General features: G+C 47.0%; 1 protein-coding gene across 1 annotated transcript in view; it reads right to left on the bottom strand.

Annotated features, from left to right (window-relative positions):
• LCK (LCK proto-oncogene, Src family tyrosine kinase) overlaps positions 1 to 25,717 on the bottom strand; it is a 43,528-nt gene extending 17,811 nt beyond the window's left edge. The window contains exons 1-11 of the mRNA XM_075604686.1: positions 22,981 to 25,717; positions 21,745 to 21,845; positions 21,023 to 21,098; positions 17,496 to 17,586; positions 15,104 to 15,202; positions 12,234 to 12,337; positions 11,608 to 11,757; positions 11,018 to 11,170; positions 2,900 to 3,079; positions 2,163 to 2,239; positions 1,566 to 1,719 (exon numbers count right to left, since the gene is read on the bottom strand). Coding sequence (XP_075460801.1) covers positions 1,566 to 1,719; positions 2,163 to 2,239; positions 2,900 to 3,079; positions 11,018 to 11,170; positions 11,608 to 11,757; positions 12,234 to 12,337; positions 15,104 to 15,202; positions 17,496 to 17,586; positions 21,023 to 21,098; positions 21,745 to 21,840 — 1,180 coding nt within the window. The 5' untranslated portion in view covers positions 21,841 to 21,845; positions 22,981 to 25,717. The remainder of the gene's footprint in view (positions 1 to 1,565; positions 1,720 to 2,162; positions 2,240 to 2,899; positions 3,080 to 11,017; positions 11,171 to 11,607; positions 11,758 to 12,233; positions 12,338 to 15,103; positions 15,203 to 17,495; positions 17,587 to 21,022; positions 21,099 to 21,744; positions 21,846 to 22,980) is intronic.
• Between the last annotated feature and the right edge of the window lie 927 nt (positions 25,718 to 26,644).

Here is a 26,644-nt window from a genome sequence, read left to right as displayed (position 1 = left end):
CACACACATTTTTAACTCCTCCCTCTACTCTGGTACCTTTCCCTCCTTCAAACATGCAACAGTTATATCATTACTCAAAAACAGCAAGTTTGACCCTAGCTTTCTTACCAGAATTCCCCCCTACTGTCTCTGAATGTTCTTCCTACCTACCAATTAGATTGTAAGCTCTTCAGAGCAGGGACTCCTCTTCTGAAATGTTACTTTTATGTCTGAGGCACTTATTCCCATGATCTGTTGTTTGTATTATTTGTTATTTATATGATTGTCACGTGTATTACTGCTGTGAAGCGCTATGTACATTAATGGCGCTATATAAATAAAGACATACAATACAGTTGTGGATATGCAGATAGAATAAGGATGGGAGCCAGGAACTTTTATAGTACAAACAAGAGCTTTGTTCACATCCTTTTATAATGCTCGCCATACAAACAAGAGACTTCACTTCTGGTGGCAAACCTGGTTACTCTGTGCTTCTTACAGCTTTCACTCCTACGCTGGGGAGGAACTTTTGCTTGTTTTCATTAGTATTGGTTTGATTGTCAACCTCCTTCATAGCGTTAATAATAATGCCACATCTCAGGTGGGCCCATGTAGGAGATGCACACTGCTCTCTCTACGGGATCAGTATCTTGTTGCTGTGTACAGCATACATCTTGGATCAGGAGTTTATCATAGACCTTCCTTTGGTGCAGATCTGATTATGCTCCGGAGCAACTACTCTGATAACTTCTGCTGAGCACTTGCTTACGCCTCTTTCTGCATGAAAACATTCTTGCGCCATTACTATGGGCGTTAACTATATAGGGCACGTTCCTTAACTGAAAACAATAAACATATATACCGGACTCATGGTCAGCCCTCTACCTGAAGTCTGAGGAACCTGCTTCTAGAGCATTGGACGGAAGTTTATATACCCATCTATCTCCCTGTAGGGACATCACTGGTCACAAGACCTACATGGGAGTGGCAATTCCTTCTACACAAATTCATTCTACATCATATGATGGGAGGGGCAATACCAGAGTGATCCCACCCGTTTAACCCATTAAGGCTGTTAACCCCTTAGATTACTTAGTAGTTCCCAGAGGGGGGCTACAGTGGTATAGATGTCTGTTACAGCAGCAACTTCCAAAGTCACTCTCCACAATGCTTTGCATCCACAGCGCGTGGCAGTATGGGGTATGACTTTGCCTCTGTCTTCGCACACAGAGGTGCAGTTGGGGACCTTATTAAGCGTGTTCTCCCCACAAGCTCAGGACACTATACTGCCTGGGATCGGACACACAGTTTTATTAGCAATAGTCTGGTGAGTAGGCGACAATAATTAATAATTAGGGGTTCGCAGAACAAATACTTTCTAGCAGGGGGTACACAGTGTAAAAGGTTGGGGACCGCTGGTATAGAGCACAAAGACCAATCAGAGCCAAAGAGTTTCCTTAACAAACCTCCCCTTTTTACCTGCTTATCTCAATCTCTCCGTATATTTATGTCACCTTTTTGCCTCTTTATACTTTTTTGGGAGCTTTTATACCCCTCCCCTCTCCATGTATACACCCTCTTACCCTCTGTAGCCGTGTACTCATTGTTCTCTATCACCCGAGCCAGTCCGAAGTCTGCGATCTTGCATCTTGAAGTCTCAGACACCAGGATGTTAGCAGCTCTCAGGTCCCGGTGGATGTAATTCTTACGCTCTAGGAATGCCATGCCCTCTGCCACCTGGGAGGGAAGGGGATGGAGAGCGAGAGGGGGGGGTTGGTAAAGAAGGAGAGGGATAGCGAGGGGGGGGTAAATAGAGAGCGAGAGAGTGGGGGGATAAATAGGGAGATAGAGGGGGGATAAAGAAGGAAAGAGGTGGGGGTGGAGAGACGGGGGATAAAGAGGGGGGATAAAGAAGGAAAGAGGTGGGGGTGGAGAGACGGGGGATAAAGAGGGGGGATAAGGAGGGAGAGAGAGGCGGGGATAAAGAGGGAGAGAGAGGATGATAAAGAGGGAGAGAGACGGGGGGAGAGAGGGGAAGGGGGGAGAGAGGGGAAGGGGGGAGTTATTGTTTTTACCATTTTTAGCTGTCTTATGTCTACTATAAGACATTTGATCCTTATCCTCCAAACCTCCCCCTGGTGGAGCTTGTGTCTCCTGGCTGCTCCCCCTGCGCTTCTCACCTGTGCTGACATGTCTATAAGTTGATAGGTAGTCAGTTTAAGGCCTTCTGCAGTCTTCAGATAATCCACCAGGCTCCCTGCAACACACAGGCAACATTCCCTTAATCATCAAGGGGGTGGAAGTGCTTAAAGATACTCAGCATGAAAATACAGTGCCGCCTCCTTTTTATCCGATAGAGATAGTCGACATCATTATACAGCATGGCATGTTCATTATCAGGAGCTGGAGGTGTATAGAGGTACAGTACTCTGCATGATTATACAGGGCAGCATGTTCATTATCAGTGTATAGAGATACTCAGTGTAATTATACAGTGCAGCATGTTCATTATGAAATGCCAGTATATATAGATACTTGTCATTATTATACACTACAACATGTTCATTACTGTATAGAGCTATTCAGTGTCATTATACAGCATAGCTTGTTCATTCAGTATTTAGAAATACTCAATATATACAGCGCAGCGTGTTCATTATAAGTGTATACAGATCATCAGTATAATTATACAGTGAAGCATGTTCATTATCAGTGTATAGAGATACTCAAGATCCATATACAACGCAGCATGTTCATTATCAGTGTATAGATGTACTCAGGATAATTATACAATGCAGCGTGTTCATTAGGAAGGTCTGAAAGTGTGGATATACTCAGTTTCGTTATATAATACAGCGAGCTCATTGGAATCCGCTCAGGAGTTAGGTTACCTTCAGGAGTTGCTCTCCTCACTCACCGTTCTCCATGTACTCAGTGACAATATACATGGGCTCCTCTGTGACCACAGCATGTAGGCGCACGAGGCGCGGGTGCTGCAGCTGCTTCATGAGGTTGGCCTCTGCCAGGAAAGCCCCAGGGGACATGGTGCCCTGCTTCAGGCTCTTTATGGCAACCTTTCTGTGCCCGTTATAGAACCCTGTGCCAGCAAAGAGAGAGGGGAGAGAAAGAGAGAGGGGGGGGTGAGAAGGGGTGGGAGAAAGGGGAGAGAGTGAGAAATAACAGAGACATACAATACAGAGAAAGAGATACAGGGGGGTGGGGTGAGAGAGAGCAAGATACAGCAGAGAGAGAGAGAGAGAGAGAGAGAGAGAGAGAGAGAGAGAGATACAGCAGTGAGAGAGAGAGAGATACAGAGAGTGAGAGAGAGAGCATTAATACCCACTGCAGGACAGGACACTGCATCATGGACCCAGACTACACAGATCTCATGAGACACAGAGATACCCACATTGACAACAGCATTGGGACAACCACCCAGCTTCACAGAAACGCATCACACCAACAACCTCCAGAACCAGAGTAACTGCTAGCAATGAACTAAAGCAAATCCGGGAACTGCTCACTACTATCTGCACCAGACTGATGTAAGTATGCATAATTCTACCAACATCATTACTACAAACAAGCATACACCACTATATGCAGAGAAAGAGAAGTACATAAATGCTAAGAATGAATGTAACCACATTTACAGTATCAACAAAGACTTGTAACAAAAAAAACCACTTTCAAATTGGCTCACTGAAAGGCATGAGATATATCATTTATACTGTATCCAAGATGGGATCTTTTAAAATTAGCAGCTGGAACATTCAGGGCCTGAATGCGTCAGCATTTGGTTCTAAACCACAAGATCCGGACTTCATAAACAATTTGACGAACGTAGACATTTTTATCCTCCACGAAACATGGATCCAATCAGAGGAGATGTCTCTCATACCTATGGGTTATAGGCAGCTCTTAGTACCAGTCCATAAGCACAAAGGTGTGAAACGAGGCCACCATTCAGGAGGAATCATAATATGGTACAAGGAGGGGCTTAAAAGCCAAATAAACCCAATAAAAAGAGGAGATACCCGCTTGTGGCTACAAATAAAAGGCTCCATGTTCACCCATCAAAATTACACAAACCTATGTGCAGCAAACATCCCCCCTCCGACTCCCCATACTACAAACCAGACATCTTCGAGATCCTCCAGACAGAGGCAATCCACTTTCAGACCCTGGATAAAGTGCTGATATGTGGAGACCTCAACGCCAGAACACGCAGAGAACAGGACTACATATCTACAGATGGAAATAACTACATCTTTGGAAATGACACTTGCTGTCATAGCCCTGTGACACGCCAAAGAACCAGCTATGACAGCGCAATAAACAAGAATGGTAAAGCGCTCCTAAACCTGTGTCGCGGTCTGGGACGGTACATTATCAATGGACTGACAAGGGGAGAGTCTTTGGGTAGATACACATACAGCTCTGTGCTGGGCAGCAGCGTAGTAGATTACGCAATCACAAGCCATCAGTGCTTTCATAGTTACACCGGCATCACCCCTATCAGACCACAATCAAACCCTGCTCTTTATTAAGAGACAAGACCAAACAAGCACAACGCAAAAAACCCTCTCCAACCTTCATAGCCTGAAAGCCAAGTACAAATGGACAAAACAGTGCCTCGCGACATACACAGAAATAATCAACAGCTCAGAAGCCGGAATCCTACTCCAAAGCTTCCAGGACACAAACTACGAGCAGAACAAACACGGTGTAAACCTGGCAGTAAGAAATCTCAACAAAATATTCCATCTAATAGCAAGAAATCAAACCTGAAAAAAACTAGCCCTAATAGACCAACAACAAATGCCAAAATCAAAGAAAAATGGTTTGATAAGGAATGCAGCACCCTTAGAAAAAGCCTGCGAACAATTTCAACCAAAAACACAGAGACCTAAACAATACAGAACTACGAATGAGGTACCACCAACACCTAAAGCACTACAGGCACACCCTAAGGAAGAAAAAACAAAACCACATTGCCAAAAAACTAGAAAGAATTGAAGAAGCATTGGATGAAAATACTTTTTGGCAAACTTGGAAACATCTGGATACAAAACAGAATAACAGACACCTGGCCATTCAGAATGGCAACATCTGGAAAAACTACTTTGAGGACCTTTACCAAGAAATCCCAGAAGAAAACCTGAAACAACAAAAACAAATCCTCACCAAACACCAAATAAACACTGGAGAACATTATAAAAGATAACCAAACCCCCCCTGGACATACCAATCACAATCCAGAGAAAACTAATAAAAACCAAGAAAGCCAGTTGACCAGATGGCATTCTACATGAGATGCTGAAGTACAGCAATCCATCTATACAAGAAGCTCTGCTGAAAATGTTCAACCTGGTCCTTACTACTGGCTACTTCCCTGAACTGTGGGTAGAAAGAATGGTAACCCCTATCCACAAGAAAGGAGACAGGCTGGACCCATCCAATTACAGAGGCATCTGTGTCAGCAGCACCCAGAGGAAACTGCTCAACAGCATCTTGAACAGCAGAATCCTCACTTTCCTGACAGAGCAGAGTGTACTGAGTAAGAGCCAGACAGGCTTCCTGGCAAACCAACGCACCACGGATCACATCTACACCCTACACAGCCTGATCAATAAGAACGTCCACAATACCAACAGGGGCAAAATATTTGCTTGCGTTGTGTACTTTAAAAAGGCCTTCGACTCCATCTGGCATACAGGTCTATTGCTGAAAATATTAGAGAGCGGAATCGGGGGGAGAACATGACAGTATCAAAAGCATGTACTCCGAAAACAAATACGGTGTGAAAATAAATAACAAAAGGACAGACTTCTTCCATCAAGGCCGTGGAGTGAGACAGGGCTGCATTCTGAGTGCCACACTATTTAATATATACATTAATGTGCTTGCAGCAGCCCTAGAATCCTCCTCTGCACGGGCTGGCATGGAGAATAAGTCTCAACTATATGCAGACGATCTGCTCCTGCTACCAACAGAACAGGGCCTTTAACAGAACCTGGGATACTAGAACATTCCAGCCAGACCTGGGCACTGTCTGTGAACCTAGACAAAACCAGAATAATGGTATTCCAGAAAAAAATCTAAAAAACATCCAACCAAATCTCTATTCACACTGAATGATAATACACTGGAGCAGACAGCGAGCTACACATACCTTGGTCTAATAATCAGCTCATCAGGGAAATTCAAACTGGCCATAAATACAATGAAGTAGAAGGCCCGCAGAGAATTGTATGCAATAAGGAAACAGCTGTACCACCTCAAACCAGCAATAGGAGTCTGGATGAAAATATTCCACAGCATCTTTATGCCTATCCTGCTATATGGCAGTGAGATGTGGGGTCTTGTGACATACCCAGACTTTACAAAATAGCATACTAGCCCACCCGAAATACTGCATCTGGAATTCTGCAAACACCTTCTCCAAGTACAAGGAGCAGGGCCGCCAAGAGGGGGGGGACAGCCGGGGCTGGTGTCCCAGTCCCGCTGGCTGGGGGGGGGCCCGGCCAGCGCTGCAAATTACCCCCGACCTCTGGCCAGGCCCTGCTGCCGGTTGCGGCTGGGCTTCCACTCTCAGCTGCCTGCAGGACCTTTCCTTTTTCTGTCCCACGCCGCCGAGCTTCCGCTTCCGGCGTGCGACGGGGCTCTCTGACGTCAGCACGGCGGAAGTAAGCTTGGCCCAGTGTCCGGTGCACCGCGCGCTGACGTCAGAGAGCCCCGCCGCACACCAGAAGTGGAAGCTCCTCCTCTCTCTCTCAGCTTTTTTTTTTTGGTGCAAAATTGGCACAGGGGAATTTAATTTAAATTGCGATTGTGTGCACCTATGTACTAATCCAGGGGAGCTCAACTCCAGTCCACAAGCCCCCACAACAGGTCAGGTTTTCAGGATTTCCCAGCTTCAGCACATTATGGTTCAATCAGAGGCTCAGTCTGAGCCTCTAAGCCAGCTGTGCTGAAGCAGGAACTGATTGAGCCACCTGTGCTGAAGCGGGGACTGATTGAGCCACCTGTGCTGAAGCAGGGACTGATTTAGCCACTTGTGCTGAAGCAGGGATATCCTGGAAACCTGACCTCTTGAGGGGGCTTGAGGACTGGAGTTGAGCACCTCTGTACTAATCTAAAATGTCTTCACCTGCACCATTAACGGTAACAACTTCTTTGTTTATTTTTTGGTGCACAGAAACGGACTGTGCTAGGCATACAGATGTAAATAGTAAGTACTAAAAAATACTGTTTCTGTCACCAAAAAAAGAGAGTGCATAAAAAATTGTTAGTACATTAATTAAATTGCTCAATATCAATCTAAAAATCTATTATTTGACACAGCACAGATGCTTCATTATATTATAGGTTAACTAAATGTATTATTTTCACAGTATGGCTATTCTAAATATTATTACACTAATAATGTATATTTATATATATAGTCATGTGAAAAAGAAAATACACCCTCTATGAATCTATGGTTTTATGTACCTGTATCAGGACATAATAACAATCATCTGTTCCTTAGCAGGTCTAAAAATTAGGTAAATACAACCTCAGATGAACAACAACGCATGACATATTACACCGTGTCATGATTTATTTAACAAAAATAAAGCCAAAATGGAGAAGCTATGTGTGAAAACTAAGTACACCCTTACTGCTTCCATAGGAATTAAGATGCTAAGTAGCAGACATGTGCTGCTAATCAAATACCCTTGATTAATTGATCACCAGCAAGTGTGACCACCTCTATAAAAGCCGAAGTTTTTGCAGTTTGCTGGTCTGGAGCATTTATGTGTGTATTAACACAATGCCAAGGAGGAAAGACATCAGCAATGATCTTACAGAAGCAATTGTTGCTGCCCATCAATCTGGGAAGGGTTATAAGGCCATTTTCAAACAATTTAAAGTCCATCATTCTACAATGAGAAAGATTATTCAAAAGTGGAAAACATTCAAGACAGTTGCCAATCTTCCCAGGAGTGGATGTCCCAGCAAATTCACCCCAAGGTCAAACCGTGCAATGCTCAGAGAAATTGCAAAAAAAACAAGAGTTACATCTCAGACTCTATAGGCCTCAGTTAGCATGTTAAATGTTGAAGTTCATGACAGTACAATTAGAAAAAGACTGAACAAGTATGGTTTGTTTGGAAGGGTTGCCAGGAGAAAGCCTCTTCTCTCTAAAAAGAATATGGCAACACGGCTTAGGTTTGCAACGTTGCATCTGAACAAACCACAAGACTTCTGGAACAATGTCCTTTGGACAGACGAGACCAAAGTGGAGATGTTTGGCCATAATGCACAGTGCCACGTTTGGCGAAAACCAAACACAGCATATCAGCACAAACACCTCATACCAACTGTCAAGCACGGTGATGAAGGGGTGATGATTTGGGCTTGTTTTGCAGCCACAGGACCTGGGAGCCTTGCAGTCATTGAGTCGACCATTAACTCCTCTGTATACCAAAGTATTCTAGAGTCAAATGTGAGGCCATATGTCTGACAGCTAAAGCTTGGCCGAAATTGGGTCATGCAACAGGACAAGGATCCCAAGCACACCAGCAAATCTACAACAGAATGGCTGAAAAAGAAAAGAATCAAGGTGTTGCAATGGCCCAGTCAAAGTCCAGAGCTCAACCCGATTGAAATGCTGTGGCTGGACCTAATTTTAAGACCTGCAAAGGAACAGATGATTGTTATTATGTCCTGATATGTAAAACCATAGAATTCAAAGAGGGTGTACTTTCTTTTTCACACAACTGTATAACGGTAGTTCTAAAAGAATAAATACACATCATTCTCTTTTTAATTAAAGTGTATCATTCAGGTATTCAACGTGACGCAATGCATTTTAATTCATTTTAAACAACAAACTATGCGTCTCGTTTGTATGAAGTCGTCATTCACACATATTTTCCGAAGGTACTAAAATGTTGCCGCACACATGTAAAAAACATATAATATTAGTAAGTAGGCTCCGAGTCCTTACTGTCTTTCTCACACACATACAGTACACAGAAATGTCTCACCCAGATCTGAAACCACAAGGCTTCATTTCCTGTGAGCTGCAGATTCTTATCAGTAGGGGAGCAGGGTGTGTTATATCTCTGTGCCGTATAATGCCCCTGTACGGCATAATGTTTTCAGTGCTGTTAAATTGCCCCTATGTTGTGTAATTGCTGCTGGGCCGTGTAACTGCCCCAGTGTTGTATAACTGCTTATATGCTGTGTAATTGCCCGTGTGCTGTGTAACTACCTATGTACTGCCTGTACTGTGTACCTCCCTTCCCAGACAGGGCGCTCACCCACTTACACCTTGAAAAGAGGGCACTCACCCACCCACACACACACACCTCTCAGAAAGAGCACTCACCCACCCACGCCTCCAAGAAAGAGCACTCACCCACACTTCCCAGAGAGAGCACTCAGCCATCCACACATCCTAGAGCAGATACTCAACTTCCAAGAAAGAGCACTCACCCACACTTCCCAGGGAGATCACTCAGCCATACACACCTTCCAGAGAGAGAAGACTCACACATCTACACCTCTCAGAGAGTGAGCACAGGGCACTACCCCACCACACCTCCCAGAAGGAGCACCCACCCACCCACACCTCCCAGAAAGAGCACTCAGCCATCCTCACCTCCCAGAGAGAGACACCTGGGGACTTACCCACCCACAACTCCTAGAGGGGGCACATCAACCAAAAAGAGCACTCACCCACAACTACCAGAGAAAGAGCTCTCACCCACCGACACCTCACAGTGGGAGAAAGCACTTACCCGCCCACACCTTCCAGGGAGAGTACTCACCCACCAACATTTCCCAGAGAGGACAAACCCAACCACACCTCCCATAGAGGACATTTAACCACACTTCCTGGACAGGACATTCACCCACTCACACCTCCCAGCAAGGGCACTCAATCACCCATACCTCCAAGAGAGGACACTTACTCAACCACACCTCCCAGAGAGGGCACTCAACCACTTACACCTCCCAGAGAGGGCACTCAACCACCCACACCTCCAAGAGAGGACACTTAATCAACCACACCACCCAGATTGGGCACTCAACCACTCACACCTCCCAGAGAGGGCACTCAACCACCCACACCTCCAAGAGAGGGCACCCACCCACACCTCCCAGAGAGGGCACACCCAACCACACCTCCCAGAGAGGACACTTACTCAACCACACCTCCCTGAGAGGAAACTTACTCAACCACACCTCCCAGAGACGACTCTTACTCAACCACACCTCTAAGAGAGGACATTTACTCAACCACTCACATATTAACACCTCACCGCAAGGGAAATCACCCACCCACAACCCCCCAGAGAGGACACCTATCCCCCCACATCTCCCAGGGAGGACACTTACAAATTCACACCTCCCAGAGAGAGAGAGAGAAAGAGAGAGCACTCATCCACACCATGAAGAGACAGCACTTATCCACACAAACGTCAAAGAGAAAGCACTTACCCACCCACACTACTTGCCTACCCATACCCATCCAAATCTCCCAGAGAGAGACCGAGAGTTCACCCACCGACACCTCCCAGAGAGGGAACTCACCCACCCACACCTCCCAGAGAGGACACCTATCCACCCACACCTCCCAATGAGGAAACATACCCATTCACACCAACCAGAGAGAGAGCACCGCACCCACCCACACCATCAATAGACAGCACTTACCCACACACACCACTTACCTACCCATACCCATCCAAACCTCCCAGGGAGAGAGAGCACTCACCCACCCACACCTCCCAGAGAGTGAGTGAGCACTCACCCATCCACCCACACCTTGGAGAGATGGCACTTACCCACCCACAGTTCCTAGTGAGGGCACTAACCCAACCACACTTCAATGAGAGAGAGCCCACACCCATTCACACCTCCCAGAGAGATCACGTGAGAGACCTACACCTCCCAGAGAGAGAGACCACTCACCCACCCACCCACACTTTGAAGATACAGCACTTACCCACCTACACCTCCTAGAGAGAGCACTCACCCATCCACACCTCCCCGAATTGTCCGGCTCCGAGCTTCCTGATGAGCTGCAGCTTGGTGCGGGAGATCTCCCACTCGTCGCCCCACCATGGTTTCTGTGGGCGCTGGGTCAGACAGGGCTCCTTCAGGAAGGTGCACAGCCCATCCGAGGAATCTGGGTGGGACACAAAATATGACTTTCTGAACTGGGACCTCAGGACATCCAGGTGGCCTGTCAGCTCAGTGGAACCTTCTGACCTGTGACCCAGGACATTCCTGTGCCCAGGACGAGCCTCTGACATGTGACTTCAGGGGTCCCTCTGACCTGTGCCCTCATGAAAACCCTCTGACTTGTCACCTCAGGACCACTCGCTGACTTGTGACATCCAAACTCCTTAATGAAGGGCTCTGAGATGTGACCCAAAAGCGACCATCTGACCTGTGAGCCTGGTGATCACAGCATAGTCCTATCATGACTGCCATGTTGATTCGCTGGCCTGTGAGCCCTAGACAATTCTGTAACTTGTGACAACACCATGACCTTGGATGACCTATGAGCTGGTTGCCTCAGTCCCCCATGCTCCCCTCTCATGCCCCATGCCCCCTTCTCACTTGAGTAATGCTGCACTAGCTCCTGCAGTGCGTTGAACGAGATGCGCGGGGAGATGTAGAATCCACCATTGTCCATATTCCTGATCTTGTAATGTTTCACCACCTCACCCTGATTCTGATCTAGATCCCTCACCGAGAGAGAGTACGAGCCTGGGGGTTAGAGGGAAGAGAGGGCACTGAATAAGGGGGGGTGAGAGTAGTGAGTCAGGGGGAGAGAGGGAAATGAGATGAGGAGAGCGTGCACCAAGACAGGGAGAGAGGGAGCGGGTTCTGAGAAGGGGAGAGAGGCGAGTGGGCACTGAGACAGGAGGAAAGAGGGCCCTGATACAGGGGTAGAAAGCAATGTAGGAGAGTTGAGAGTGGGCACTGACACAGGGTGAACTGCCAGGAGGGAGAGAAGAGAGAGCGCGCTGAAACGGGAGGTAGAGAGGGTAAAAAGAAGAGATAAGGTACTGAGGGGAGAGAGAGAGCAGTATGAGGTGCCGTGTGTGAGGGGAGAGAGAGAGCAGTACGAGGTGCCGTGTGTGAGGGGAGAGAGAGAGAGCAGTACGAGGTGCCGTGTGTGAGGGGAGAGAGTAGTACGAGGTGCCGTGTGTGGCTCCCACTCTCTCCCTGGGACGTGTTACCTTTGTTGGTCTCGCTCTCTCGCACGAGGAAGGATCCTTGCTCATTTCCTGGGATGAGAAGCTGACGTTCTGCGTCTTTCCGACCAAGATCTTTAAAGAACCATCTGAGGCAGAACAGGCTGTGTGAGCAGTGTGTACGCAACTGTGTGTGTCCCCCATGAAGCAGTGTGTGTGCATGTATGAGCAAGGATGCAGAGTGTGTATGTCTGTATACCAGGATGCAGTGTGTGTGTATGTGTGCAAGTACATGCGTGTGCCATGATGCAGTGTGTGTGTTTATCGGTGTGCCAGGATGCACAGTGTGTGTGTGTCCCAGGATACAGAGTGTGTGTATATATGTGCTAGGATGCAGTGTGTGTGTATGTATGTGCCAGGATACAGTGTGTGTACATGTATGTGCCAAGATACAGAATGTGTGTATGTATATATGTGCCAAGACGCAGAGTGTGTGTGTCCCTGGATACAGTGTGTGTGTGTGTGTGTGTGTGTGTGTGTGTGTGTGTGTGTGTGTATGTATGTGCCAGGATGCAGTGTGTGTATGTACCGTATGCCCCAGATTGCAGAATGTGTGTGTGTATGTATGTGCCAAGATGCAGAATGCCAGGATACACTGTGTGTACAGTATGTATGTGCCAGGATGCAGTGTACCATATGCCCCAAATTGCAGAATGTGTGTGTGTATGTGTAACAGGGGAGTTATCCCTGTTCAGGTAATGTGCCTCTAATCCAGCAGTGTGGTGGTTAACTGCTGGTAGTCAATTAACAAACACCACCTGCCTGATTAGATGGCTTAGAAAAGCCTGTCTTTTGAGACAGGAAGAGAGACTCCTTAGCTCACACCTGAGCTGAACTTGGAGACACTTGTCTTGAGCCCTGCCAGAAGAAACAGCGGAGCTGCTTTCAAGACACAGGGGAAACTTCTAAACCTGAATGCTGACAAACCCTGAAGACAAGGGAGCTGAACCAGGGACAGAGAAGATTTTCCCTCCAAACCACAAGGAACAGATAAGACTTTTATTTACAAGACTTTTTATATCTGTTCATTTCATGCTATATGTTTGGGGCTGGGAGACATGCTTATCTAAGGGAGTTGTGAACTGCATAGTATTTCACTAGAAATACTCCCAAGTGAATAGAAGCTTTGTTTACCCCTTGTTTGGATGGTTTCCTGATGTTAAGGAAACAGGCGCAATAAAAGGCTTATTTAATTTCACTATAATCAGTCTCCCTTGCATACCTCTGTGAGCGTCCGCCTACAGTATGTATGTGCTAAGATGCAGAATGTGTGTGTATGTATGTGCCAGGATACACTGTGTGTGTGTATGTGCCAGGATGCAGTGTGTCTGTGTGTATGTATGTGCCAGGATGCAGAGTGTGTATGTGCCAGGATACAGTGTGTGTATGTATGTGCCAGGATGCAGAATGTGTGTGTGTGTGTGTGTGTGTGTGTGTGTGTGTGTGTGTGTGTGTGTGTGTGTGTGTATGTGCCAAGATGCATAATGTGTGTGTATGTATGTGCCAGGATGCAGAATGTCTGCGTGTGTATGTATGTGCCAGGATGCAGAATGTGTGTGTGTGTGTGTGCCAGGATGCAGAATGTGTGTGTGTATGTATGTGCCAGGATGCAGAATGTGTGTGTGTGTACGTGCCAGGATACAGTGTGTGTATGTGCCAGGATACAGTGTGTGTGTGTCAGGATACAGTGTGTGTGTATGTGCCAGGATGCACCGTGTCTGAGTGTACTGTATGTGGATGCGTATGAGTGTGTATGTGTGTGTGTCTCATGCAGGGACTGTTCCCCATATAATGACAAGCTGTACAGTATGTCACTACGGAAATATCCTGAGTATTTCAGTTCTTAACACATCTGCGATAGACCTTGTCAGACTGTATTATACCAGCCCTGACACTGATAATAGTATCTCTAATTCTTCTCTCCATGATATGAGGAGGTGATACTCCCAAACCTCACACAGACACCATTCATCATTCATGAGACTGCGATCGTGCAGTTGGGAGGAAACACCCGACTCCAAACTATAATGTTTCCCTTTTTCTTTGTTTGAATAAGTTCTACGGCTCTAAACCAGCATGTCAGGTGTGTGATCAGCCCTCTCCTCGTAACGCCCCAGCCACGCCGTGTGTTAGGCCTGTAATATAGTGCGCGCGCCAATGATAATTGACTATGTGAGGCTGGCGTTGCTACAGTTGAGGTGCGTGCGCGGCCGTGAGTGGTGGTGCGGCAGATCAGAGCAAATACAAGAAATTTATATTTTCGCACTGCTGCCGTGCCAAGTGACGCTGCGAGCCAATCACAGCACGGCCTAACACTGTAACGTCAGAGCCACGCCCCCTAGCCGCGCACGTCACCGCTTGCAACATAGAAACTAAATGTGCGTGCCACATGCATGCGCAACGCCGCGCCCGCAGGCGCACCAGCGCATACTATATTACAAGCCTTAGGAATAACTAGCTAGGTGCACAGCCTGTCTCAGCACACTCATATTTCTTTCTATCTTTCCAAACTCATCTCCCGCTCTCTGTATATATTCATGTCTCTCTCTCCATATTCATCTCTCTCCATACTCATGTCTCTCTCTCTCTCCATACTCATGTCTCTCTCTCTCTCCATACTCATGTCTCTCTCTCTCTCCATACTCATGTCTCTCTCTCCATACTCATGTCTCTCTTCATACTCATGTCTCTCGCTCTCTCTCTGTCTCTCACCATATGCATGTCACTCTCTCTCCATACTGATGTCACTCTCTTCATACTCATGTCTATCTTCATACTCATGTCTATCTTCATACTCATGTCTATCTTCATACTCATGTCTCTCTTCAGACCCCCCCCTGTCTTCGGATACTCACGGCTCAGGTTCCAGGGTGTTTAAGGCAGCCACAAAGTTATACGGTATAAATCCATGCTGTCCTGTGCAAAGCGACTGAGCCTTCCACCACTCACCGAGCCTGCAGGGGACAAGGTTTGAGCCATAAACACTGTGACACTGTGACACTGACAGCCTGCCTGGGGAGTGACAGCACTCATCACAAGCAATGACAAGGACATTATCTTATAAAAATCACCCTGCAAGGGAACTCTCCACCCTAAGTGCTGTACAATAAGACAGGACAGTGACAGTGTGAGGTTTAGTGCCTGTGACGGCAGATACAGGGAAATGTTTCAGCTTGAATCAAGTCACTTTAACTCCCTGTGCCTCAGGCACCAAAAACAGAGATTTTAAAATCATCTGGGCAGCGTCTGTGTCTGTAACATTCCTGCGTGCTGCGTACTGCGCACTGTACTGTCATTGTAACGCGCTGTGTGTCCCATTGGGAGAAAAGCGCTATATGAAATAAAGTTATTATTATTAATTTAAAAAAGTTATTACATAGGTATCATTTTGATCAGGAAGAGATCTGATTGATTAGGATACTACATAGGCAGATTATTGATCAGAGTAATACATAGGGAGAATATTGATCAAAGTAATACATAGGGAGATTATTGATAAGAGTAATACATAGGGAGATTATTGATCAGAGTAATACATAGGGAGATTATTGATCAGAGTAATACATAGGGAGATTATTGATCAAAAATGTTACTTTTCAGGATAAAACAGAAAAAGTATTTATCAGGGAAATGTGGGGACCTCCCGTGTAACATGATCTCCCGTGTCACATGATGTGGGGACCTCCCATGTCACATGATGTGGGGACATCCCATGTCACATGATATCCCGTGTGACATGATGTGGGGACCTCCCGTGTGACATGATGTGGCGACCTCCCGTGTGACATGATGTGGGGACATCCCGTGTCACATGATCTCCAATGTCACATGATGTGGGGACCTCCCATGTCACATGATCTCCCGTGTCACATGATGTGGGGACCTCCCGTGTGACATGATGTGGCGACCTCCCGTGTGACATGATGTGGGGACCTCCCGTGTCACATGATCTCCCGTGTCACATGATGTGGGGACCTCCCGTGTCACATGATGTGGCGACCTCCCGTGTCACATGATCTCCCGTGTCACATGATGTGGGGACCTCCCGTGTGACATGATGGGGCGACCTCCCGTGTGATATGATGTGGGGACCTCCCGTGTGACATGATGTGGGGACCTCCCGTGTCACATGATCTCCGTGTCACATGATGTGGGGACCTCCCGTGTGACATGATGTGGCGACCTCCCGTGTCACATGATCTCCCGTATCACATGATCTGGGGACCTCCCGTGTGACATGTGGCGACCTCCCGTATGACATGTCGGGGGGACCTCCCGTGTAACATGATATGGGGACCTCCCGTGTAACATGATGTGGGGACCTCCCGTGTAACATGATCTCGGGACCTCCTGTGTGACATGTGCTGACCTCCCGTATGACATGCCGGGGGGACCTCCCATGTAACATGATGTGGGGACCTCCCGTGTCACATGATCTCGTGTGTCACATGATGTGGGGACCTCCCGTGTGACATGATGTGGCGACCTCCTGTGTGACATGATGTGGGGACCTCCCTTGTGACATGATGTGGGGACCTCCCGTGTCACATGATGTGCGGACCTCCTGTGTCAAATGATGTGGGACCTCCTGTGTGACATGATGTGGGGACATCCCTTGTGACATGATGTGAGGACCTCCCATGTGACATACTGTGGGGACATCCCGTGTGACATGCGCTGGAGACCTCCCCTGTCCCATGATGTGGGGACCTCCCGTGTGACATGATGTGGCGACCTCCTGTGTGACATGATGTGGGGACCTCCCATGTGACATGATGTGGGGACCTCCCGTGTCACATGATGTGCGGACCTCCTGTGTCAAATGATGTGGGACCTCCTGTGTGACATGATCTGGGGACATCCCTTGTGACATGATGTGAGGACCTCCCATGTGACATACTGTGGGGACATCCCGTGTGACATGCTGTGGAGACCTCCCCTGTCCCATGATGTGGGGACCTCCCATATGACAAATCACTCACTTTCCAGGATGCGCAGCTTGTCACCTTTCTGGAACCCAAGGTCACCTTCATGGACCTCCTGTGTGACATGCTGTGGGGACCTCCCGTGTGACATCCCATGTCACATGATGTGGGGACCTCTCGTGTGGTATAATGTGGGCACCTCTTGTGTGACATGCTGTGGGGACCTCCCATGTGACATGATGTGGGGACCTCTCGTGTGACATGCTGTGGGGACATCCCGTGTGACATGCTGTGGGGACCTGCTGTTTGACACATCACTCACTTCTCCAGGATGCGCAGCTTGTCACCTTCCTGGAATCCAAGGTCACCTTCATGGGCCGGCTCATAATTGTACAAGGCGACCACCAGGTTATCTGCAGCACAAACAGTGTGTTACGTATATGTGTGCAGGACAGGCAGCGTGTTACATATGTGTGCAGGACCAGGAAGGAGCGTGTTACATGTATGTGTGCAGGACCAGGAGCACGTTGCACAGGCGTGTCTGCACACTCATTAATAAGCTGTGTGAATACACATTGGGTGTGCGTGATAAAGAGTAGTCTCTATCTGACATGCAAAGATCATGCAACAGCTTCTTGTGTAAGTGGCACGATAATGAGGTGGCTTCCATCTGACACCTAACGAGTTATTCAGTGTGAAGTTCAGGAACCCGCTCTGTAACTATCTAGTGTCCCGCTCTGTAACTATCTAGTGTCCCTCTCTGTAACTGTCTGATGTCCCTCTCTTGCCCCTCTCTGTCACTATCTGATGTCCCTCTCAGTCACTATCTGGTGTCCCTCTCTGTCACTATCTGATGTCCCTCTCAGTCACTATCTGGTGTCCCTCTCTGTCACTGTCTGATTTCCTTCTCTGTCACTGTCTGGTGTCCCTCTCTGTCACTGTCTGATGTCCCTCTCTGTCACTTCCTGGTGTCTCTCTCTGTCACTGTCTGGTGTCCATTTCTGTCACTGTCTGATGTCCCTCTCTGTTATGGTCTGATGTCCATCTCTGGTGTCCCTCTCTGTCACTCTCTGGTGTCCCTTTCTGTCACTGTCTGATGTCCCTTTCTGTCACCGCCTGGTGTCTCCCTCTGTCACTGTCTGGTGTCCCTCTCTGGTGTCCCTTTCTGTCACTGCCTGGTGTCCCTCTCTGTCACTGTCTGGTGTCCCTCTCTGTCACTGTCTGGTGTCCCTCTCTGTCACTGTCTGATTTCCCTCTCTGACACTTCCTGGTGTCTCTTCCTGTCACTTTCTGGTTTCCCTCTCTGTCAGTGTCTGGTGTCCCTCTCTGTTACTGTCTGGTGTCCATCTCTGGGTCCCTCTCTGTCACTCTCTGGTGTCCCTTTTCTATCAGTGTCTGCTGTCCCTCTCTGGTATCCTTCTCTGTCACTCTTATGTCCCTCTCTGTCACTCTCTGGTGTCCCTCTCTGTTATTGGCTGGTGTCCCTCTCTGTCACTCTCTGGTGACCCTCTTTGTTATTGGCTGGTGTCCCTGTATGTCACTGACTGGTCTGTTCCTGCCACTGGCCGCTGTCCCTCCCTGTCACCGCCCGTCGTCCTCTCTGTCACTGGCCAGTCCCTCTCTGTCACCGCCCATCCTCTTGTGTTAGTTTCTGGTGTCACTGTGTGCAGCCCTGAGGTTTGTGGCAGGATGAAGAAATCTTTGGGTCATATTTCTGTGTCCACACAATTGAGTGACGGTGTCTCAGAGCGAGAGCAGTTCTGAGAACATAACAGCTGCGGAGGTTCGGAGGCCGGGACCAGAAATGGGAAGAGAGCAGAGATTGTGCAGGAGAATGGGACTGTGATATCTATATTAACATGTGTGCTGATCTGCTCTGAGTAGGGTTGCCAGGTGGCTTCTCCAAATATACTGGACACAATGGTGAAAGGCGCGACACGCTCAACACACACACGCATGCTCGAGACACACACGCATGCTCGAGACACACGCATGCTCGAGACACACACGCGCTAGAGACACACACACCTACACTCCCCTCTCCATGCTGTTTCTCCTCGCTCCACCTCCAGGGCCCTGACACCTCCTCCTGATTGGATGCATTACCCAGAAGCCAGTAATGATGAAGGAAGCTGCCCAGCCCCCTAGCAACAGCCATGCTCCCTCCCAGCTCGAGGAAATCCCATGGCCCCCCAAGCCAGTCAGGTTACTATGTCCAGAGAGGTAATACAAGTCCAGTATCACCTCTAATTTCTTACTGGGCATAGTTTCCAAATACAGGACAGTCCGGTTCAATACTGGACACCTGGCAACCTTATCTCTGAGGCTCTTTAATTCTTAGGGCAGTGGTGCGCAACTCCAGACCTCAAGACTTCAGCACAGGTGGGTCAGTCTTCAACTGAGCCACTGATTGAGCCATCTGTGCTGAGTAGGGATATCCTGAAAACCTGACCTGTTGGGGGCATTGAGGACTGGAGTTGAGCACCCCTGGCCTAGGGGAGTGCAGCTCTGCGCAAGGGACTGGCACAGAAAGGGTCAATGAGCAGAATGGCACAATGCATGACCCATAATGCAGTGCAGCAACATTAATGAAGACACATGCACAGGTAAGGGAAGCTTGGTAGCACATGCTAAGCTACAGGGCAGATCCCAGGGTTTAATGCAGGGGTGCTCAACTCCAGTCCTTAAGGATATCCCTGCTTCAGCAAAGGTGGTGCAGTCTCCGACTGAGGCACTGATTAAGCCACCTGTACTGAAGCAGGGATATCCTGAAAACCTGACCTGTTGGCGGGTCTTAAGGCCTGGAGTTAAGAACCCCTGGTTTAAGGCATCGTGTCCCCTGAGTGTCCCCTCTGCTGTCCCTACAGAAGCTGGTGCATGGAGGAGAATAAGTAGATGTTAGGCGGGGACTCCAGGAGATTAAAGCATTGCACACACTTACTTGAATTGCTGTTGTTGCACTTTGACACCAGCATTTTTATTCTTTATATTGTAGTTAAATAGTAATTACCTTCCATTTTTTTTAAAAACTACTTACTGTTCAGATGTATCTGCTGCAAAATGTTAGACATTTAAGCAATTTTAAGCCTAACTTCCGATCTATATAGCGGAAGTTCTGGATTTGCAGATTTCGGATGAAACGCTAATAATGTCATTTAGCAAAGTCGACGGGAAAAAAAAAGATGAATCGTTTTCGCAGTGCAAAGGATATAATGACAGCCCACGGACTAAGATTTTATTTGACATTTGTTTGTGCGGAAAAATTTCAGTGCTAAAAAGTGATACAAACCTTCAATAGATATAATAAATGTATAAAGAATTCACACATAGGGCGCATAGTTTGTGCCTTTGAAATAAATGTTGACGCATTGCTTTTATAACCACTATTAATAAATATCAATTATTAGTGTTATATTATTTTAAATAGCCATGCTGTGAATATACAGTAATAATTTTTTTTTTAACCTATATAACAAAATTATACATAGCAAGTTCTGTGCTATGAGTCATCTCGGCTTTTACGCCAAGTTGAAGTTACCGGATGATTTTGAGGCACTTTTTTAAAATGAATTTTGTGGCGAACACAAAAAAAGAATTGTTTTTTTTTTTAAATAAATACCATTTACATCTCCGTATGTCCGTTTCTGTGCACAAAAACAAATGAAAATAATCATTTTTGACACAGCTGGGGATGATGGGCAAATTTGATCTTAGCACACAAGCACAATTAAAACTGAGTTTATATTTTTAGCCAAAAACTCTGTTTGTGAATCTCTTTTACTGTGATTTCTGCTTTAACCCTTTCAATGCTGATAGGTGGGGGGGCTTCCCTCTAACTTCTCCGCTTACCGTGCAGAGGGGAGCTGGGTGGGATTTCACCCTCGTATGACACCAGGGGGTCCTGAACATCATAACTTGTGGTAATCTGAGAGGGAGACACACAGGCAGTCCATTAAACACTCGTTGGTCACACATTGTCCCAATGGGAGTGAGACTCATTAGGACTGAGTCTCATGTTGGAGGGTAGTCTAACTCATTGGCGGAGCAGTCTCTCTCATTTGGGGGCAGTCTTACTCATTGGAGAGGGTAGTCTCTCTCATTGAGGACAATTTCTCTCATTGGGGGGCAGTCTCACTCATTGACTGAGCTGTCTCAATCATTGGGGGACAGTCTAATGTACTGGAGGGCAGTCTAACTCATTGGAAGTCAGTCTTGTGTATTGGAACAGACCCTTCTCAATGATCTGTAGACTTCAGTAGTGTCTCACTCTCTGAGGTCAGATCTACCCTCTAAATAAAGTGTGTGTAGATCAGATCCAGACATAACTAATGCTATGTTTATTGTACACACAAGTCAATATGTTTCCCCCCCAACTGGGAACTTGGGAGTCTCTATGGCTCCGGTGCCTGTGACTCCCAACATAATAGGACCCGCCTTGAGTTTTCCAGTATGTGTCTTGGATGGGCCTTCTCTGCATGATTCCGAGCAGAGCCCCTCACTCACCTGGCAGCTCTTGCTCTGTCTTCCACCCTCTCCCCCACCTCCTCCCCGTCTGGGCGAGCAGTACTGACCTGAGCTTTCCTTTCCGTGGGCAGATTGCAGTGCTCGCACACATCAAAGTTTTCTATCCAGTCATCTTCATACTCAGAGCTGCAGGCGCACCCCATGATACCTACAGACACAGAGACCTCCACAGTGAGGAGGTACCCAAGGACCACAGCAACACTGAGGCTCCTAACATTACAGAGAACCAGTCAGTGCATGCAACGAATGTCAATATTTTTCTCATGGGCAGCGCTCCTCAACAACACTCCTTTACCTGGACCCCCCTCTAAAAAAATAATGACTTTGATTGGATCCCCCCTACTGCCCAAAAAATATTTGTTCCCTTAGACTATCATGGGGAAACCCCCTCTACGAGAAATGATTAGTCCGGATAAACTTTTATAGGAAACGCCATCTACAAGAAATGATTTATCCTCATAGACATTGACAGGATACCCTTTATAAGAAATGACGTGTCCTCGTAGACTGATAGAATGCGCTCTTAAACATACACTTTAGCCTCTGAGGTTCAGTTGGGGGATCTGTTCTGGGTGGGGTGATATTCCCTTGGTTGTGGCCCCTTTGGTACAGGTAAATGGGTAAGTGATACCATGTTCAGGTGGAATCCACAAAACTGTAGGTGTCAAAAGTGCTTTTTGTTCAGCCATTTCATGAGAAGAATCAGAGGAAGCGCTGACAGAGGCGAATGCCATCTTATATTGTAATGAGGCCACACTGAGCAAACTGTTTGTGAAAGGGAAACAGGGCAAGGAGGGGTAAGAAAAGAGAGGTTACAAGTCATATAAAGGGGGACGGAGTTATAGGAGGGGGACAGTAGAAAAGAGGACTCAGGCCATAAGAGGCGGGAGATGGGGTCATAATAGGGGGATAGGAGAAAACAAAGCTCAGGATATAAGAGGGGAGAGAAGGGGCTATAGAAAGGGGGCAGGAGGAGAGAGGACACAGGTCATAGGATAAGTGAAATGGGGTTATATGATGGAGGACAGCAGAAGAGAGAGTACAGGTCATAAGAGGGGGCAGCCAAGAGGCTAAGTTATAGGATGGGACAAAGGTGGTTGTAAGGGGATCGACCCAGGTCATAGGAGGACTGGACACAAGACATTACAAATACGACCCATGCCATATAAGATTGAGGGTCTTTGGATAAGAGGGTAGGGGGCATAGAACAAGAGATGCATGCATGTGTCCTTGAATGGACATGCTATGGGGTTTGTATTTGTGGACATGAGAAGAAGATGTACCTGTGAGTGGAGACGTTGTGGAGAAATCTCTCAGATTAGCTTGTGATCTTCATCGCTCCGATGTCGTCTCTACTCCCACTTATATTTATCTTCAGTTTTCTCCCCTTCTTTCTAACTTGTCTCTCCCTCTCTTGCTCTGTGTCCCTCTATCTATTCATAACTCACTCTAACTTTCTGTGTTTCTATATTTCTCTGTACTGTATCTCTTTGTACTGTATCTATTTCCCTCCTTATCTCATATATTGTGACTCCTTCCCTTCCTCTTATGCTCTTTCTCCCTCTCTTCCTGTCTTTCTTTCTTTCTTTCTTTCTTTCTTTCTTTCTCCTAATCGTTTTCTCAGTCTCCCACTGGTTTTCTTCTCTCCTTTCTTCTCTCTATATAATTCTGCCTCTCGCCTTCTCTGCCTCCCTGCCTTTCACTTTGTCTCTAACTCTTTCTCTCTCTCATTGTTACCTGACTTCCTGCCCCTACATCTCTCGACGCCCGTGGTACAACCACAAACAAAGACTGAGCGTTATGAAGCTGTAGTCACATCCGCAGTGCAAAGGCGACTTTAACATCCACGTGTCACTTGCTCACACATAACACAAGCGCCACTGATCTCCTATCCCCTAAAAACAAGGCAACTCGCACAACACCTTGGGGTTGTATCATGAATGGTGGCCCAATTCCAGAGTGCCTTATTGCCCTATTATGGAGATGGGGGAGTGTGATAGGGCCTTAACTCCCGTCTAATAGGGCTCCAAACAGAAAGCCTGTATCTGGTTGATGAGTCCAGCAGGGAGCTGGTTAATTTAAGCTACAGACAATTAGCCAGTCTCCATCTGGCTCAACAGTCATGTAGGAAAGCCCCATGTTTAAACTGCAAGGGATCGCTCTAGTACATGGGAGGTGGGTGCTGATCAGAGAGAGATCAAAAGGAACCAGACTCTATTCCAGGACACAGCGGTCCATGGAACCAACAAGAAGGTGCACCCCACAGACACCAACGAAGACCCGGACTGATGGGAAGAGCCCCTGATAACAGATACCTCATTGGACTAAATAAAAGCCAATGTTTATTTCCCCCAAATCTATGTCTTCTTGGTTATACCTCTGCGCTCATCTCCTACATATGGTGTTAGAGGTGGGATGAAAGGAAGCCGTTGAATTTAAAAGGGGCCCCGGAAACCGTCCGGAAAAATAGTTGTTCTTTTGTTTGCCTACAGTTCCTGCAACAGCTTGAGTAACAAAAGCAAGGACAAAAGAGCTACTTACAGAAGTGACCTGAATTAAAGGGCAGGAAAGCATCCAGGCAGGAAAGCTACACTGCGCTGGAGAAAGCCACAACGCCACAATCTCACTGGGGGGACTGCGACAGACGGTGATTCACACAAGGTACTGACTCTGTGATCAAACTCTACCCCACCATGTGTGCGAAGAAAAGAAAAAAAATAGGTTTTTAAAACGGCCGCTAAGAAAAATAAAGAGTACGGAGACACCTGTAAGAGCTACAAACTCTACAAAGGAAGTCTGTCCACCTGTAGAACTACCAACTGGGGTTCTAGCATATACATAGACAACCACTGTAATAGCACCTAAGAAGGAGACGCCAGTATCCCTGATGGGACAGAGTCGTCCAAAGCAAAAAGGTAGAAAAAGAATAGATGTTCTCATCTTACCGTCGAACTTGTGGACATGTCCGCAGATGACCGTGTGACATCAGAAGGAGGCAGAGATGTTTTGCAGCATAGAGTGTATGGAAGATTCATTCCAGGAATGGCGGTAAATCTTCATAGGGCCCAAGGCGTGTACCCCAAAGTGGTGCCTCTCTGGTTATGACGGTGAGAAACCCTCAACAAACAATACCAGGGAAGCGGAGCCGGAAGCAATAAGTGACGATCCCTTGACCTGCCCTGAAGATGTCCTGCAAACTGTGAGACATGGCTGTAATCTCCTCCGTGAACGATTGGAAAAGGAGGTAGAAGCTAATGCCGAGCTACAGAGTGGTCTGCTCACACTCGCCTTTGACTGTAGGACTGTGATGAACACCAAGCGTCGCTTATGTAGTGACTTCGAATACCTGATGACTGAGCTGAAGATGGCAAACGCCATTATTACCGACATGGTCAAGAAACAGAGTTGCTCTGACGAAGTTATTGCTGACAGGAAGCAGAGGTATGAGGAGGTTCAGAAGAAGTGTGTAAATGGAAGGGGAACTACGAGAGGGCCCTGAGAGTTATAGAGACTGTGGAAAGAAAGAATAGAAACCTGACCGAGGAGGTTTCATATCTGACAGATCAAGGCAGTAAAAGAGAAGAGAAGCTTCACAAAGAAGTAAAGGAGAAGCAACAACTTCAACAAGGAAAGTTGGAAGTACAGTTAGCACTGGTAGAAGAAGAGGGCGGTCTTCACCAGCAAAAGAGCAAATCCCTGTGTCTGCTATTGCAACTCTCTCAGATAAGAGCAGACTCTGAAAGAAAGAAGAGAAGAGTGCTAACCCTCCAGAAATATGGCTGAGCGCTCATGCAAGGAAGATTGGAGAGAGGTAGGTACCTGCGAAAAACTCTCCGCACCACTCGTCATACAGGCTGCTTACTGAGGAATGAAAACTCACTAGCTTTCTTGCTAAAATAAAGCAGCTTGCCTTCTCCAATCAATGTGGAGAATGCAACTACAAAGGAAGCAGTATGAACATTTGAAACAATCGGTAATTGTGGTCCAGTCACGTCTTAGGAAGTGTCTGCAGCAAAGATGCTACAGGAAAATAAAAGAAGCTGCTTGTGTGATTCAGTCAATATATAGGTCCTACGTCACAACAATGCAGGCTGGGGTCAGACAACGCAGAGAGAGATATCTTTTGGATCACAATACTTTATGTGTATATATATATATGATACCACAAGAATACTTTATGTATATATATATATATGTACTTTATGTATATATATATATATGAGATGCAGTGATCACACCTCGGAATCGGAAGACCATACACAATATTTTTTAGAAGTGTACCGTGCTGTGCAAGTTTCCCTCAGTGTCTCTGTCCAGGTGGACCAGATGCTAACTAATGGGCCACTGTTGGTGCCGGCACACTGCTGGAGCTCATTTGAAATGTTGGTGTGTTAATAGGTGTAGTCCTGGTACTTCGCAAAGAATGGTGGTAGATGTGTATGATGAAAAAGATACTGAAGTTCTCTAGTGCCGATCCCTTGAATGTGTTTCCGTTTGATCTACTCACAGCTTCAGGACCCCAGGTTACACAGGTCCCCTTTACTGGATTATGTACTCTTCACTCGCTCGTACGTGCTGCTCTGTCAGTCTGGGACGGCTCTATCACCACACTATCTCTCGCCAGGCTCCTCAGGACCATTCTTCTCTTCTCTCTCTCTCTGCAGATCTCTTCCCACTCATATGCTCCCCATTCGCTATATCTCTCTCAGCCCTCCTTCCATTATGTCATTGTAGCCCCTTATGACTGTGAAGGGGTACATAGGCCAGTAAATAAAGGTATTTGGCCCGGCAGGGTGCCCCTGAGCCATATTGGGGAATTGTGATTGTCAGCTCTGCAACCCAATCATGGCAGAAACACTGTGTTTTGTGATAAAACTGTGTACGTATGTCTTATTATTCCAGGAGTGTTAAGCAGCGGACATTTCCTGCTTCAGCACAGACCAGAAT

Source organism: Ascaphus truei, chromosome 6, assembly GCF_040206685.1.
Source record: "Ascaphus truei isolate aAscTru1 chromosome 6, aAscTru1.hap1, whole genome shotgun sequence".
Lineage (NCBI taxonomy): Eukaryota > Metazoa > Chordata > Amphibia > Anura > Ascaphidae > Ascaphus > Ascaphus truei.
This window is presented reverse-complemented; position numbering and strand designations above follow the sequence as displayed.